The 18,392-nt window shown below is 36.6% G+C and overlaps 1 protein-coding gene across 1 annotated transcript in view; it reads right to left on the bottom strand.

Moving 5' to 3' along the window:
• Window positions 1-1,771: 1,771 nt before the first annotated feature.
• The window catches only part of UBR3 (ubiquitin protein ligase E3 component n-recognin 3), a 115,990-nt gene continuing 99,369 nt past the window's right edge, over window positions 1,772-18,392 (bottom strand). The window contains 7 exon segments of the mRNA XM_037397335.1: window positions 1,772-4,213; window positions 4,818-4,957; window positions 6,553-6,762; window positions 8,402-8,578; window positions 9,427-9,537; window positions 10,032-10,139; window positions 13,536-13,660. Coding sequence (XP_037253232.1) covers window positions 4,096-4,213; window positions 4,818-4,957; window positions 6,553-6,762; window positions 8,402-8,578; window positions 9,427-9,537; window positions 10,032-10,139; window positions 13,536-13,660 — 989 coding nt within the window. The 3' untranslated portion in view covers window positions 1,772-4,095.

Genomic DNA, 18,392 nt, shown 5'->3' with positions numbered 1-18,392 from the left:
GAACCAGCTCCCATTTTCATGAGTTAAGAGACCAGCCTGCTCTACATCAAGTGACAAAATTACAGGAAATGGCTTTTCAAGTAATGGTACATTAATGAAAGTTTATTTTGAGACATTTTAACTGAGACTCAAGAGCTAAATTTAAAATGCTTTTTGAAACAGCAGTGGCTTTTTTTTTCCCCACATTTCCTGTATGATGCGAAAGCATACATTGCAAAAATCATGTTTTAGGGCAGTAAGATTAGCTTTTTGAAACTGTAATTTATTTAACAAGATTCAATTTTGCTTTCTCAGTATTATTTCAAAGAAACACAATATTTGAAGCATGTGGCATTAGATCTCCTGAAGAGGATTAGTAGTAAGAAAGTACAAATGATACAGTGAATAAAAATAATTAAAAACCTGTCAATTAAAAGGATTTTATAATTTATTAAGACACCCTGGCCGTTTATACAGCTAAGAATTCATGAAGTGTTTGACCTCTGAGAATATGCTTTTCCTACTTAAAGACATCAGTTTCTAGGAGTTAATAGCTAGTACAACTAGCAAGACGACGGGCGCAGTGAGAGGACATTTTAGTGGCAGAAGGGGCAGGGTAAGTCACAAGGCTGAACCCTGCAGCAGCTGGGGCTCCTCTCAGTGTAAGAATACTCGCGGGCAGTTGGAGAAAATGTGAGAGTAGGTGCTGGGGGCACTGTGCCCTACCAAAAGCAGGCATTCACGGAGCGCGGCCTTCAGACCAGCAGCATGGATCCTACTGACTGCAGTGAGCCATCCCGTGCACACAGATTGTCACCCAGAGCCAGCCTCCTCACTTGACATGCACTGCCTCACACCCCACAGCTGGTAATAAGAGAGCTGCGAACCTCCCGCACACTGGGTCAAGCTCGTTCCTGTGGTTTTCTTACTTTGCAAACAGCATTAATTTCATTCTTTTCTAAGCTAATGCTCAGACAGACTCCATTCATCACTACCCCCACCTCTGAGAAAAGAAAGTGAAAAGCAGGACTGCAGAATCTGGGTTAGATGAAAATTAGATCCAAGTCATACCAAGATCAGCACAAAACTCACTGTCTCCTCTGGCAACTATACACACCCCACAAAGGCATCTCACTGGATTCTGAAGTAATGAGTTACATTTGTTGGATACTGTAGCAAAAGCTACTCTTTTTAAAGAAAAATGCCATTTGCTTGCGAGAAGCAAGATTTCTATTGCAGAGGTGATGAAAATATTCATTGAAAATTTCAGGCCACCACTAAAAGAAGAACGACACTATTATCCAAAAGTCAAGGTCAAAACAAGACTGTTTCACCAAATTTCTCAAAGGTCAAAAGAAAAGGAAAAATTTAATACATAAAAATATACATTCATCAAGTTGAAGTAATAGTTATTCCAGAAACGGATTTGACAGAGAAGATCATCAAGCACGGTTTGCCCAGAAGTACAGTTTCTCAACTCAGCATTTTAATTTTAGCAGTTTGCAGCAGCAATGCTGTTAATAGCTGGCATAAAATGAAGAACAACTTTAAGTGGTATAGTTATGAGTAAAATCAATTAATCCAAATTACTAATACAAAATATATGACACTGTGCAAGTAACAAAAGAAAACAAAAAAACCCCACCATAGCAGATTTACTCTCTATACAAAGTACTTTGCCCACATAAGCTTCTGACGTGTAGACACCTGCCTGGCTATTGGGGGGAATTCAGTATTACTTACATTTTGGATGACCTGGGGTAGACAGAAAAAAATTTCACGAACACACAGATTGACAGTAGACTTTTATTAACATATCTTACAATGTCGATTACTGTATTCCTAGTTTTATACTCTTCTGATGTGTTATAAAGATTGATTTAGATTCTACAGTAATGTACTGTACTTAAATGATCATTCATACAGGATATCACACCAGAATATTTGAGTAATACACGCACACACCACTCTAGTTTGGACCTGTTATTTTTCAAGGTTAGCTTAATAAAGTAGGATTAAAAAAGTTATGGGGGAAATAAAAATTCTCGTTTAGCAGCATGCAAGGATATTCAAGTACAATTTTTCAACCAAGTGATTTTTGTTGTTGTTGTTGTTGTTTTTAAACTGACTGGTGACTAATTCACCAGTACTAAAATAAACACTATGAAATACCCAAATGTTAAAGTTAAGGCTAATAGTTTTACTTCACATCCATATGCACAGCCAGAGAACATTCCATTTTAAATAAAACACAGTAATCAAATTCTGGATACATATCTCTTGTAAATATAGCATTGGAGCTTCAAACTACAGATTACTCAAGTTCATGAGCCCTGTAATAATATTATGCTGGAGATGTAAAGAATCTTTTTGCTCTTTAACCACACTTACAAAATGGCCTGATATTCATAATGAGCAATGCAAAAATATTACAGGCAGAACTTATAATACAGTATCAAAAAAGTAATATTTTGGAAAAGACATTATCATTTAGTTGGTGAAACAGTAATTCTAATCTTACAGGAAGTACTGTAATGCTTTTGAAATATATATATATTTATATGTATAAAAACCAGCATCCTTTATTGTGGGTTTTTTTGAACTGCAGGTATCCAGAAAAAGTCATTGTATTTACTTACTTTTCCTTCTGTCCGTTCTCCTTGACTGCTATACAGTCATTTTATTTCCCCTATACACTTTTCATTAGATAATGACTTCCACAAGGGAACTGTTTTCATTGTATATGTGATTTTATCATAAGATGTTTTTATTTTACACATATAAATTTTATATTACACGCAAGCTATGAAAGTCAAAACTACCAGGAACTGCTTGGTAGTACTGTATGAAATAGCCAACAAATGTCCAACACTTGTGAAAAACATTAGTAGCAATATATTACATACCAGTATTTTAACTATAATCTTTCCTACCTACTTACACTGTGGGGTTTAGCCCAGTCATGTCTGTTCTCATTAATTTTTAGCCCTCTAAACATAAGCTGTTTTGGCATTCATCCAGTGAGGCTGCACATGCATTGGTTGTTCATCTAGGCTATCTTTGTTTTGGTTTTTTTCCTATTTAGAAAACCAGGCAGAAAGAACAGTGATTACTCTAAACAAATACAATATAGAGGAACCTCCTGAAACGACAGGAAAGATACAAAATTATGTTTTATTTGCAGAATAGCCTGCACATTTCCAATCCAATCATTCTGAAACATACATCTGGTTTGAAATGACCGGCAGGCTTATGGTTGTTATGCTTGTAACTGGGATCTGCTATGTTGGGTGCCATACAAATTCTCTATATACAGCAATTTCTGTATGTGTTATCTCTAACATTTTATTCGATTGATATGGAAAAAAAAATCTCCTTTCTGGAAAAGAAAAAAGAAGAAGAATATGTGTTCTGGATTACATTAATAGAAATAAGATACCTAATTTACAGCTATTTCACTTATTTATGGAGAAAAAAAATTAAAATTCCTGAGAATGCGTAAGTTTTCAGTAATGCCTGAAATATTTCAATAGACCTCTCACGATAAGTGAAATACTCTTTAAAATTCAACTTTCAGACCAATTGTTACCATGCAGTCTCACAATTGTTTTACAAATCCTGTCTAATTACAAACGCGTATCAAGCAAAAACCTCAAACCAACACAAAAAAAGGCAGAGAAATTTTATCCAACATATTTAGTAGGTGTAATAGACATATACACTGTTTCAGCAAAAATTGCTAAAAACTCAACTCCATGCAGAGAAAAATAAAAACCTGACAGCTATAACTGGAGCTTCTAAACAACTAAGTAAAATTTGTGCTTCTTAACAACAATGGGCTTTAAAAAACAAAAGAAAAATGGACTACTGAGTGCAATCAGATTGCTCACACCATTTTGAGAATTTAATTTCAAATTATAGTATCATTGTTTAGTAGCAACAGCAGCTAATTTTGCAAAAAATTCACATGTTGACAAAGTTCCATTTCCCTTTTATGCCCATACCCCGCTCCACCCCGAGCCAAAGAACTAAATTCCCATTCAGTTAAAGCTATTGTCAGTCAAGATGCATTCATTCGTGGTAACAACGATATGGTGTGTAGATGATGATGACGATTTACAAGCCATTATAATGTGGCCCCCATCTTTTATTGATATGATCAAAGGTATGAGACACCCACTGCTGCTCAAGCACTTTGTATCTTTCCTTGCATATGTAGAGAGGTTTACCACGCCTGTAGGAAAACAAACAAACAAAAAAGAAAAAGAAATGGTTAGCAAGCCAAATAAATAGAAAACTGCTTCCTTGTATAATCATCACACAATGCTCATACATTTCTTTCTTCACAGGGGAAGCATGCATATTTATTTGTATGGGGCTTTTGGGTTTGCTTTTTAATAAGGTAACTGCTGGGACTTTGCTTCCTCACTCTTGGATAGCAGAATCCAGAAAACATCTCCTGTGCTCTCAGGCATGTGTAGCTTGGACGCTACACTCCTTCCCTACGCTGGAATCCAACTGCTTCATTTGATTAAAGGCCAAACAACAACTGTGGGAGAGAAGAGTTTCCCAACGCAACACTCAGAATTGACTGTCATTGGGAATGACAACACAGGAATCTGTCTGTTGGGTGCCTGGTGTGTGTAACTCAATGATCATGATTACACCGCCTCTGAGCCAAGAAAAAAAAAAAGTCAGTCCAACTTGCAGTAAAAGGGACATTTTCCACTCAAGGAAGGTATACATCTATTATTATCTGTTATTGCATGTATTGCATAACATAAAGTTGATCTACACAGAGAAGCAACAAAGAAACACACCTGTAATGAAAACATTACCTAAGATCTCTGTCTTCTTCACCATGTGCATCTAGATAAACAGAACCCCAAAGGCAGAAACGATGGCCTCGTATGATGATGATTACAGATGCATTAATCAAAAGAAATATTCCTGTCCCAGCTCCACAGTTTTGAGAATGCTGTAGTATTATGGATGTAGAAAGGTAAGAGTGCAAAGATTCTGTTAGTGTCTGTAAACTTTGTAACAAAAAGGATTTACAGATTAGTAATTAGTTTTGCTTGAAATAAACATACAATTATTTCTTAGGAAACAGTTTGACAAAAGATAGCCTGCCTCCAAACTCTCCAAGCAAACTAGAACACCATGTCTTGTGCTGCCATAACAACACCTGCATACAAAACCAGTTCCCGAGTCAATAATGGACAATACTTATTATCATGTAAAAATAGAACTACCTAACAAAAATGAGCAAAAATATTCTCTACAATATTTTGAATTTGTTGCTGTATAGCAAACTGTATAGCGTTACCAAATTATTTTTCACAGGTGGCAGGAATAAGAGAAAGTATTCAGAAAAACTTAGCATTATCTCTTTTAAAATAGTCTGTATGGCTAAACATTTATTTATCTGTGTTCACAGGTCTAGTCTATAGCTCTACAAATCTAGTAAAAAGTATTTTTTTTATAATGCTTGCTTGTTTCATTATGCCATTCATAGAGATGAATGGCATGATGTGTAGTAATTCATTTTAGCAATTAAAAAATGAGCTCTTCCTATATAGTTTTAGTACAATTAGAGGCTATAATCCCATCAACTATAATAAAATGCAATTATATATTTTCTTTTTTTTTTAATAACTTTCTGTTCTCATGAAGCTTGACATCTTAAATTTAACTGTTAATTCTATCTTAAATTTCAACCAACCCTCCTTCTCCCACCATATTAGCAGTATGAGAGAAAAAGGTGAGTTCAAACAATTTCAGAAAGGTCCAAGACACCTCTGACATTTCTTGGAGTTTGCTTTTATGCCCCATTTATAAGTATCTCCCCAACAAATTCCCCTCATAGTTTTGTAAAGCCTATGTAGTTCCAGCCTTCTGCTAACAATTCTATGGCACAAAACAGAACAGCTTTCAAAGCAAACCTTTATCATAGACAGGAAAACAACACTAGATGCTGTCTCACTCAGGCTCCTGAAAGAATTTACATATATGATGACTAGAAAACTTTGCTGCTGAATTAAGTCAGAGGCCTTAAAATGATGCTTATCTAGCTATAGTCTGTAGATCACTAGTAGATGGTCAGGTATATCAGAAAGTACTCTAATAAAAGGAAAAAAAAAACCACCATACATTGATATTCTTAGGTATGCAGAAAGCAAGAAACAAACCAGGAGAATTAAAATAATATAAGAACAACCAGAATTTAGACAAATCTCAACTCGTTATCAATCAAAGCAATGTGTCAACATTACACCCAATGGCTTTGTAAGAGTTTTTCAAACAGGTGAAACAGGCTATGGGCTTCAAAAGGTGAGTAAAATTGCTTTCTAGAATCCATCTATCCAGTCTAGGTCCATCTACTGGAAATAAGCACTAAAAATTATTACTGGGAGGTGGACTAGATGACCTTTAAAGGTCTGTTCCAACCCAAACGATATTAGATTCTATAAACACATTTTGGAAAGAAAACCATCAAAACTGAGCAATGGAGTTAAAAACTATCCATGAGTGTGAGACTCAATTACAGAACTTGAATTAACTCTCTCTTACCAGGACACATTCACAGTAACTCTGTTGTTTGCAGCACAGTCCTTTCAAGCATACAAAAGTACCACAAACTAGACAAACAGCAGGATCTTTAGGAACCTTGGTACAAACAGTACAAGTCTTTCTGTGATAATACTGAAAAATGGTATTATAATTCTCAGGCAGCTGAAGGAGGCGTGGCAAGTCCCACTTAGGTTCCTGGATAAGCAAAGCCTACAAATAAGAGCAGAACAATATATCAGTTTTGCACGTTCATTTATGCATTTATGTTTTCTAAGAATAGAGAATACCAACGAAAGCAAACATGCAGTTTAAAAAATCTCCCACTTCCGCATTTCACAAATGTAGAAGGCAACAGTAGCACTGCAATAGTCACCTGCCTCTGGCTGAACACCCTCCTCAGCTGTGTCGCATTTCAGCTTTTGTAAGGGGTGCAAAACAGGCACTAGCATTCTCACAAGGACCTTGTCTAAATGTGATACTTTTAAAGTGCAAAAATCTTCAAAGCTAAACCAAGAGGATTAGGAGCAACCTACAGGGAAGACTCCCACTTGCTACACTAAGTTGCCTTGGCAATGGTGTTCCAGTGCTTACAAACCCTGGCACTGACTACGAAAGCTATGTCCTAGCTAAAATTTAGACTAAAACTTTCAAAACCAGAACTGAAGTTAGGCTCTGTAAATGGGATTTGAGGACATCTGCCTGATTTTCAAAACTGTGTGGCACCCATAGATTTTGAGGCCATTAAGAAATCAGCAGTACCCACAAATTTAGGCACTACCTAAATACTGGTTTCAAAGCCCAACTCTTCTCTTTTGCTCTTACAAACACTGCCCAACTTTATGGGTATTTTTTGTTTTGTTTTGTTTTAAGACAGTAACGTGTTTTCCTTCAACCTACTCATTTTTACTGGGTTTATAATTGATGGGCACAGGGATCAGATGGGATCTGTCTTGCAAGGTGTAAATCTTTTGAAGAGTGCATGACCTCAAAACCTAATTTTGGGGAAAAAATAAAAAGGAATATTGCATTTGCACCCAGTTCCTTTTCAATCATGGAAAGAACACTATCAGTTTCACTGCAATCTCTCAAAATGCCTATCAGACTGGCAGCAACTGTGTTTTGAGATCAATGTGAATATTTAAATTTTCATTCACAATAGCCTAATTCATGGCAGCAAACATGCAAAGGCAGGTGCAGATCATGTTGCAGAGTGAATAATGCATCTGGCTTGCCTCTTTTACACTACAAACTCAGGAGAGATAGGAACCTGAATTGTTCAGATGCAGTTTCTTCATAAAAACAATGCAGTACTGTTGAAACACTTCAATTTCACAACTGATACTCTAATTGTACTAATTCAAGTCTTGGCATTGTTTCTTCAACCTTCAGACAAGATGTACTATCTTTTATCAGTCAACTAATAAACAACTTTCATGCTTTTGATCTTTTTCGATATTGCTACTTGAAGATGCTCAAAAACATCAATAATATCTAACAGGCAAGAAGAACTTCTGGTAAGTATTTTCTTAAAGGACAAAGTTTCTATTACATGCTCTTAGATAGGTTTCAGGTGCAGAAAATATGGGTATCTTAGTATCATCCGAGGATATCTTTTCCATTTTCTGTCTCCAGCAATCATATAAAAACCAGAGAGGTTTTCTTATTCTTGCTTTTAATCAATCCAACCTACATCCACTAACTAGTAATTCTGATTACAATTTCTCTCTCATTTACAAGTCAGGTTCTCAGATCCTCATGCAAAACAACAGTGTATATGCATAGTGAATCAAGCAATAAATAGCTGCTTTCACATCAGGACTATTTTGGAAGAAGTAATTTTGCTACATACCTTTACTTGATCTGGATGTCTATCTGCAAATGAAGCCAATTCTGAGCACCACTGTGATACCATGTCAAATGCTGGCACAGGCCAGTCAAGACAAGAGGCACTGGTGAACTGATGAGCTGACTGAAAAGATGGCAATAGACCCAGGCAGCTTGCGAGAACTGTGAATTCTTCATCTTCCTTTTAGGGATGAAACCAGAGAGGTTTAGATTAATAGATACACTTCGAATTTTTAAATAGTTTATTAAAAATTTATCTATTTCAATAAAAAAATGTAAAGACACTCTAGTACAACGGTGCTAGTAGTCATGTTCACGTTAAGAGACACAGAAAAGCTTCTGTTTTTTACAGATTACCTCAAATTGGATTATCGAAATACAAAAAACCTGATCAGGACAAAAAAAACCACAAAAAAAAACCCCAAAAGCCAAAACACACACAAACCCACAAATCAAAAAAACACAAACAAAAAAGAAACCCCCAAACTATCCAATAATTTTCTTCCTGTTTAGCACCCCAAACTGCCTTGTAGCTGGTTTAGAGATGAGATGATTCTGAGGCAACAAAACAAGTGAGCTCACCTGCAGCAAACTCTACTTAAATCAGTCATGGAAATGAAACATAATTATCTGCTGTTGCAATGCCTCTGAGAATAAAGTCCAAGTAGTAACAGGCATTAAGCAAAATCAGGATTGAATTCTAGTCTGTGTGGAAATTACGCCATCTCTGCAAATGGTGGACAAGTTTTACAAGTGCATTGGTATTTTATGAGATTGGCATCTACAACCTGACAAAATAAGCATGTATTTGCTGAATTTTAAGAATGCAGTACCATTTTTCAGAGAAAGTGCCTTAAAAGCAAATTTATAGAAGTCAAACAATGCCACAGAGCAATGCTATAAAACACGATTAAAAAAAACCACCTTAGGATATAGAATTCATACCATGAAAAAGACACCTTAAAAGTCTGATTTTTGATCTCTAGCTTTTAAATGGAAACATTTGAGCGTGTCCCTCTCAATCTGTACCTGGCAACTAGGTAAATCCCCTCCAAAAAGATGGTGTTGAAGAAGGCTTGTGATCCTGAGGAATGGCAGGCAGAACTGTTGCAGATAGCACTCTACGGAATCGGGATTTACCTACAGGGGAAGGAAGCAATTACCAAATTCTGCCCCAGTTAAGTTGTCTCCTATGTAAGAAACTCCATATGAACCAAATGTTATTTAAGCATACTATATAAATCACTGCATCAAACGTACATTCCAAAGGCCAGCATTTCACTAATAATCGGAAAGAACTCTGGGTTTTCTTTCTCCCTTAACAAATGTTTTTTCTGCTTAAATATACAATTTTCCAAGTTTCTGAAAGGTCTTTCATACATACGGTTAAAAACCACAATTATAAGAAGTGTTTGTCAGTAACTTTCTCAACACAGCACTGGCCATATATGATATTACTAAAAGAAAGATTTGCACAGGCGAATGGTCCCAAAGGGATGTGCTTTGATCTAGAAAATAAAGAGTTGTAGTGCAGCGTTTAGCAAGATCAGAGAAAAATCATTATAGCAAGGCTAAGAAAAACAAAAGCCAGAAAGAGGACATGCTGGATAAATTCTCAAGAGATTTGCCAATACCACTGTTATTTCTTCAGTCTCTCCTTCTTCGTATATCTTCCCCTTAGACAGCTCACTGATCACATGACCCAGCAATACCTCCCAAGATTTCTCTCCACTGGGCGTATTCTGCAAATAAGAGGGAAAGAAATACAAAATGCACTGATCATGAAAAGGAGAAAAAAAGTTCCTGTAAAAATAACAGTGATGAAGTACATTTCCTTTTGATCAACACATGGATTTTGACCTACGAAGATACACATTGCTTGAAAAAAGAAAATACAGTTCTACAGAAGGGGACTGCATTTAGCTTAGAGAGAAACACAAATTGCTACTTCAATTACGTATGTTCTAAACTGAGCATTATATGAGAAGACTATAATGTTGCATCTTCCATGTTTTTTCTGTGAGTATAAAAAAGCTTACTTGAAAATTAGGAAGAATCAATTTATGGATACACCGTGTCTTGACAGAATTTGAACTCTAATACAACTAACTTAAAAAAAAAAGCTAATTTTCTAAAATGTACCAACCAGAATGAGTTACAAAACTGTATTTTAAGTTGAATGAGTCTATCAGAAAATGGAAAGTTGTGTTTGGAACGAAAAAATATCTACTACAGATGGAAAAAAAATATTTAGTGAAAAGAATAAATAGCAAAAGCCATCAGAAATAGAAAGCAGTATTCCCATAAATACTTTTAAGTCATAATAAATTCCACCCAGGAAAAGCATGACTGGATGTGAATTTTGAGCTCTGTTTGTGTATCACCAGCATAACAAACAACGAGGGAGTGGAATGTAACTGGGATTCTTTAAAAACATTCCAAGGTGAGATTAAATACATAAAGACTTCAGTACATAATGTATATAATTCATCAGTTGATTTCTTTAGTGCATTTTGACATTAATTACAATTGTTGATTTTAGATGTGGTCTTTACCTTTCAGCATCAGGAAAGCAGACATGCTGTTTGTGCGCATAGTCCAAGAACCAGAAGGCAACACATATTTAAATTGGCAGTTGGGACAAACCTTTTATCTACATTATTCCTAGAAATTTACTCCACAGGCATTTACAGTGTGCTTCTTATGACACCGTAAGGCACCTCACAAAGACAATGAGAGTGAAGCTGGGAATCAGAAGCAGAATATTCACCCCTCAGCCTTCCTGAGAAACTAAGCTCAGTGTAGTTTGATCATTTGGCATGACTATAGAGGAAAGACTTCAGCTCCTATTTAGTGTCTGGAACACCAAACTGAAATAGATTCACTTGGCATTACCCACAGACAAAAGTTACACAAGATGTGATCTGTGTAATCATCCTGGGATCAAAATGTCACTATTACCAGCACATAAGAAAAAGCCAGCCAGAACCACACATTTTAAACCATTTGGGCTTCAAGAAACTTGGGATTCCTAGACTAAAAACTAGCTTCCCTCGTGACATGCAAAGAGAAAGAATTCATCTGAGGACTGTGGTTAGGCTCGAGAAGGGCTGCCAAAGCGCTGGGGGAGAGGAACAGGGAGCTGTTCAGTCACCACTGGCCACTCCTCAGTGCTCAGAGGTCTCTTGCACACACACAGGGTCCAGTCAGCAACATTATGCAGGAGGAGGGGCAGGAAACTGGAAAAACATCTGGAGAAGGGCAAACCTGCACATTTGACTTCTGCAAAGCCTCCACACTTGGGGTGGATTATCACTGGAGTGGGATGGAAGCCAAGAAAGAAGTAAATGTAGGAGTCCCTGAATGCCTGAGGATCATGCAGAGATCACCCCACACACATACTGCTAAGCTGCTGTCAGAACTTGGACCTTTGTACAAAGATGATCCACACAAGACAGACAAGAGGAAGGAAGAGAATGCTCTCAAGGGAAAGAGAGATGCTATCAGTACAGCTCACATGCAGCAGGTAGCAGTGATCCGATCTACCTCTTGTGCTCTCCTCCCACTTTGAAAACGGTCAGTCTTCAACTGGCTTCTCACAGAAGAGAAGTAAAAATTCTCAAATTGACAGAAGTTACTCCATTGTGTTACTTGAATTACACTAAATCACAACATCCACTCACAGTAACACACTGTTTAATGTGCTACTATTTTCCACTTGGCTTTATAATCCGTAAGAAAATTCCACTAAAATGGACTGTCTTTAATATCAAGCTACTTCATAAATCCATTTTCTGAGCCATCACCATAATTTGCAAGCCTCAAGAACAAAGTCCTTCATGCGAAGCAAATGCTTTCACATGCTTCTATAAGAAAACAACTTAGTATTAATAGGTAGCAAGCCCACCTACCACATGCCCCAAGTCTATTTTCATACAATATAATCTCTCACTGTACATGTTCAGATAAACGCCAACCTCTGCTACTAAGAAAAAGGCAATCCATGTTTATCATAAGGACTATAAACAATATAAACTGGTAACAATTCATTTATATGCTTTCTACCACAAACTTTCAACTGCAAAATCATCTATGACTTGGGAACCAATTAAGTAAACAGAAAAACTGAAAAAACCCTCACCAGCAACAACAGCAAGCAAATGTTCTTGAAATCCTAAGAAAATGACAATATATTGAAAAATGGAAGTCCAGAAAAAAAAAGATCCTGCATAGTAGTGGTTTGGCCAGCAGATAATTTGTCCTTAATACCTTGGAATTGTGACCGACCAGTATGACAAATCTTAACTTGTATGTGAAGAGCAGGTCATGCTTCTCAGTGCGCATTTCATTTTACAGCCAGCCCGGCTGCTGTACAGAGGGGTACCCCTCCACCTGCTTCCTCTCCTGGCGCCAACACTTCCATCCTTTCCCTTGGTCTGGCATTGGCACTCTTCTGACCTTCTGGGCAATCAATCCATGCAGCAGAAAGCTCACTGAGGGATTAAACGAATGCCAGTGCAGGGAACTCTGTTTTGTAGTGGGAACTAGCATTCAATCGGCTGAACTGAAATAGCAAAACGCACCTTCACTTTACTTGTAAATACTATCAAAAGGCAAGGAAAAGATAGTGAAATATCTACCTGCCTAGTCTGCAGATTTCCTTCTCTGCCTCTTCATCACATGAGCACTCTAGACCACATATTGAGAGAAATTTAAATGGCTAGCCACAAATAGTATGAAAGAATAAGAAAAAGACAGGAGTTTTTTCCCCCACCACCAAGCTTGCCTGCTTTTCCTGTAAAGGAGTGCAGCAAATCAACCCACAGTTTATCTAGGAAGGCTTCAATCTCACAGGAAGAAAAGCTACACTTATTTGATACCATTGCAACACACTCAAGAATGAAACTACAGAGATACAACCCCAAATCTGAAACTCAGTTCTGGAACTAGATAATTAATTGTGAAGCTTTTAAGTCTCATCACATACAAAAACCTGCAAAAACTGCACACGCAAGAACAAAATACTGGATTTTTGTGAAGCAGATGCGAATTATGACATGCAAAGCAGAAGTATCTGTTAGACTCCTACCAGAAATTCATAAGCAAAATTTCATAAATGTTTTAATAAATCAACCAACCTTTTTGAGAGCTCCTGACTCTTTCCATGCCATTCTATCCTCATGACTGCATTTAACGGAAAGTGCTGCCAAAGCTTGAGTATACAGTAAAGTGAACAGCACTTTTATAATGCAGGTGAAGTGTTCTGTAAAACAAAAAAAGTATTTTTTAAACATTTGATTTTTTTAGCAAATATACTGATTACAGAGTCTGTAGTTATGGAGCTGATGCTTCTCAAATGAAAAGCAAGCACTACATAAAAAGTACAAACCTCCAAAAAATACCAAACAATGTAAATATATTTACTGGCTTTCAGAAATGACTTGGCAGCTATAGTGAACAGAACAAGTACAGGGCTGTAATTTTCCACTGCTCTGTATGTTCATCACAATCCTGATCAGCAGTGACTTCCTCCTAGGAACCTGGTTGTATTACAAAATTATATTTTGTCCAAAAGTTACATCAAGTTCAACTACTGATTGCTGATAGTAAACACTAATTGGGTGCTGTAGATGTAAGCAAATGCATATCCTACCATCTCTTCTGGCAATGATTAGATCATCTGGAGCAAGGTACATTCATACAAATAGTGGAAAAGTTAAGCTCCCAAAGAAATCACTGCAAGAAGGACATTTAGCATACTTCAGTTTCTGTCCCTTCACTTCCAGGTGTGTGGATGCAGCCATTCAAGACTTCAAGACTTGCTACAAATGAATCTTTAGTGAGTACCTATTTTTACTGGACCTCACATGAATACATAAGAAGGACAAAAGACAGACCACCATTTTAGAACTTACCTTCTTTTGAAATATCTTTATTGTTTAAAATTTTTCATAATATCTAAAATATAATTATCTCCTACATATAGGCTGCAGGAGAAAAGCTTTGAAATCCTTTTGGGGAAGCTAGCAACAGAGGCAAAATAAGACTTCCTAAAATTGGAACAAGAAAAAAGTTGGGTTTTTTTTTTTTTTACTTTAGGTTGTACTTCCCATCCTAAATAATGTGATTTTTTTTAAAATCTAGCCAGAACAAAGAAGTTTCTATCATCACTTATACCATTCCTTAAGCAGAAACAACTATAATACATACCTAAAACAACGTACACAAAAATGAGGGGTTTAGAAAGTTCTCTCAGGCTTTGAAGTAAAACAAAACAATTTTATTTACGTAAGAACCTCACAAAAATTAGGTTAAACTCATTCTCTCTTCCCAAAGGATTTAAACAAGCTTTGTATGTGAAAGTGAAAAGGAGGTGAGGGAGATGAAACTCCTTGCTTCTCCTTTCCTGCATCTAATACCAAAACCCACCACTGGGTTCCACAGCACACACAGCCAGGACTTCAGTACATAATAAAATTTGTGAAATAACAATTGCTTTTTTATGTAACAAATGTTTACAAATCAGGGCAGACATGGATTTTGAAACTTTTTAATGTCACTGAGTATATACAATGAGCACAATTTAACCACCTAAATGATTATTTGTAACTATGTAACTAAAAGTGTAACTTTTTTCTGTATTACCTTATGGACCTTACACGAAACATGACAACAAATGCTGCTATATTTCATCTGCCCCATTCTAGAGCACACAGCATTATAATAATTTTTCCTCTCTGCATTTCCCCAGGAGAATTCACCAGATCCCATGAGATTTTAGGCCCTACTTTTTTCCTCTGCTGAAACCTCCGTTTTGTTAGCAATCCTCCTCCTGAGAAGTAACAGTAAGCAAGCTTTCAGTAAATTTTCTGGGACTGAGATCTACAAGATTAAACCACATGCACTCACAGAACTGTAGAAACTGCCTCTCGGGCCTGAGCTAGAGTCTACAACCGTAGCTAGAACTGAACCCAAGTGCTGAGCTCTGTCTCAATAGCAGGTACAAGCAGTAGAGATCAATTTTACACTGTGGAAGCATGTATCTAAGTGACTGCACATACACCAGCAAAACTAGACTGCTGGTCAGCGTGCACCCATCTGCCACAGCCCACTTCATCTGCCAGTTCTCCTTCTGGTCTGCTGACAGGGTGACATCGTGCTCAACACTGGGTGTCCCAGCACCCTCTAGAACTATTCTATTTTTAAAAATCTGTTTTCTATTAAACATGATTACTCCTTGACCCTATCCTCACCTCAATAATAAGTGTTCAATTCCCCAGAAATATTATATCTGACATATATTATGCTTTCAGAAGTATTCACGTTCTTGTGTTTACTTACATGTATGTGACTCATAAATGACCATGAATTATGTTATTTGAGAATCCAGAGCTGGACAAAACCCACATGCTCCCACATCTGGGTCACTCTTAAGAAGTCCTGACTTCTGCACAAACTTCATCTTGGTGGTTGATTTTTGCCTTTTTTGTTGTTGTTGTTTGTTTGGGTTGGGTTTTTTTGTTTTTTGTTTTTGTTTGTACAACTGCCACAGAATTAAACCAGAAACTCCTATGTGGATTATTACATATTTAGTCTTGTACAATTTCAAAATGCTGAGCATAGGAAGCCTAGTTCTAGTGTCAAACTCAATTTTCACAGATGGTTTTAGTATCTTGAACACAGTATTTATTTTGCTGGTTAAACTACACAGGAGGTACACACTATCTTTCTCATTCCCTTCTTTATAAATTAGTAAATGCTTGCAAATGGTCTGACCTCCACTACAAAGTTGTCCCACAATAAATAACACCCCCCCGAAGATTTAATTTGTAATGTCTTTCTTTGTGATGGGTTCAGATCAATTTTCCTGTCTGAATGAAGAGGCTGAGCAGTAATGACATTTTTATTGCTCTAATCGATGTTGGATTGAAAAAGAGAGCAACACCCATCCAACACTTAATAGGGTAGTTAATGCAATTCCTAGTGCTGTATCTGATGGGCAAGCGATGAAGTTTGAGTCCCCCTTACAGAGCACTCAGTATTTTTTTAAAAAACCCACTGTGTGAACAAAAAGGATTTTGAGTACAAACATGAAGAAGATTTAATACTTGATGAATCGTTTTAGTTTCCTGTAAGGATAAAAATGTGGTTTCTCTGAATGCATCAACATACCTAATAAACGGTACTGCAAAACCAGCACCATTACAGCAGTGTCCATGCTAAAAGAGGAATAAAATATTTCATGGATTCTAAAGCCTGCAGATTCTTCCTTCATTGTTAGTGTTCTGACACTGTTACCACAGCATTCTGCACCAGACTGCAGCAGCACAGAAAGTTCAGGAAGCAGTATGGTCAAATGTAGATTTTGTCACCCCCACCACTGACCTGCCACGTGACCCTGCACAAGCCATTTCACCTCTGTCATGCCTCACCTCTCTACCAAGAATTAACGATATCAAATTCAACTCTTGTGACCTACACACCCATTACAGAAGTTCTAAACAAATTTGTTATCACCTGTTTTTCCTGGACTCCATTCTATACCTCAGGAAAAGAATCATGAAAGACTTTCTTTTTATTCTGCCTAACCATTTTGATGAAAAAAAATTAGAAAGATAAATGGCAATTTATTTCCAATTTAATGCTTCAAAGATTTGAAGTAGTTGTATCTTCTTCCTGCCACTTACCATTTCCCTTTCAACTGCAACATACGCTAAACCTAAGAGCAAAGGCAAAACATGCTGCTGATACATGGTATTTTACAGAATTCTCCACAGGATGCATTACAATTAATTGAATATAATCTTTCCTAGGATAAGGTATACTTTCATAAATGGTGTTTTTCAGCGCTTGAATATAAACTACAAAAAGACCACTGTTTGTACTTTGGCTTTACCACTCCTTTCCCTGTATTTTGGAAGATGTTAGTCTTATTAAAGTTTTGTTTTCTGCTTTTATTAAGTCTTTCCAATAAAAGTTAATCTAAGTTAAAACTGTAGTTAAAAAAAAAAGGTATATTTTTGACAATAGGCTTCGCTACTAAAAATATTATACTATCCTAGTGTTCTCATATTTTAGTAATTTATTGGACATACTTAATCCACAAACATACACACTGATTCAAAAAAACACAACCCACATGTTAGCAGATACAGAGTCACTTGAGCTGAATTTGAACATTTCGTAGTGAGGACTGAACACCTCTTCAGGGGAAAGAGTTTCTACTATACTTTATAAGTTAGGTGTATACATCAAGAGCAAACCATTCCTGTATTTACCTATTCAAAAACTACCAAAACTCAGTAGATATCAACATTGCCACACAGACCCCAAAGCAGATGCTCTGTTCTTTGTCAGTGAAGTAGTAAAAAGATATTTGTTTGTTTGTCCTCATTTTAAAATAGAGGTATAGCTATAAATAATAAAGCCAGAGACCATAGGGTGTGAAATACCCCATCTTCTGGAGCATATACTGTCTTTTAGCAAGATGGACCAGGTTCAGCTGTTCCTTTCAAACAGAAATAAATTTTGGTTTTAAAACAGTTTTGATGTTAGCCATGAAAAAAATGTTCTTAAATATGTATTTAATATTTATTCCAAATTATACTATAAGCTGTCTCCATTGAAGTTGCTGCATTACAGCAACTATCATCTCCATATATGACCTCTTACTATGTAAGACTGCTGCAATTTAAAGTCTGAAATTCAGACTAAATTAGTGTCTTTCACCCTTAGGCACTGAGTTCAACTTGGAAGTATTGAGCTGCCCCTCTAAGCAAAGAGATGAAGGTCAAACAAAGGACACTTCCTTCAGTAAAGGTACATAACAGTTTTTGGTCAGCTCTTATATCTTTACTGAATAGGCTGACTGATAAGGTGAGAAGACAGGACACAGATAAACCTGTCAACCCACAACAAAAATTTCTGTCCAATGCCACCTTCTATAGATAAGGCAGAAGCATTAGTTTAGGACACACAGTAGACCAGCTACGATT

Source organism: Falco rusticolus, chromosome 8 (assembly GCF_015220075.1).
Source record: "Falco rusticolus isolate bFalRus1 chromosome 8, bFalRus1.pri, whole genome shotgun sequence".
Lineage (NCBI taxonomy): Eukaryota > Metazoa > Chordata > Aves > Falconiformes > Falconidae > Falco > Falco rusticolus.
This window is presented reverse-complemented; position numbering and strand designations above follow the sequence as displayed.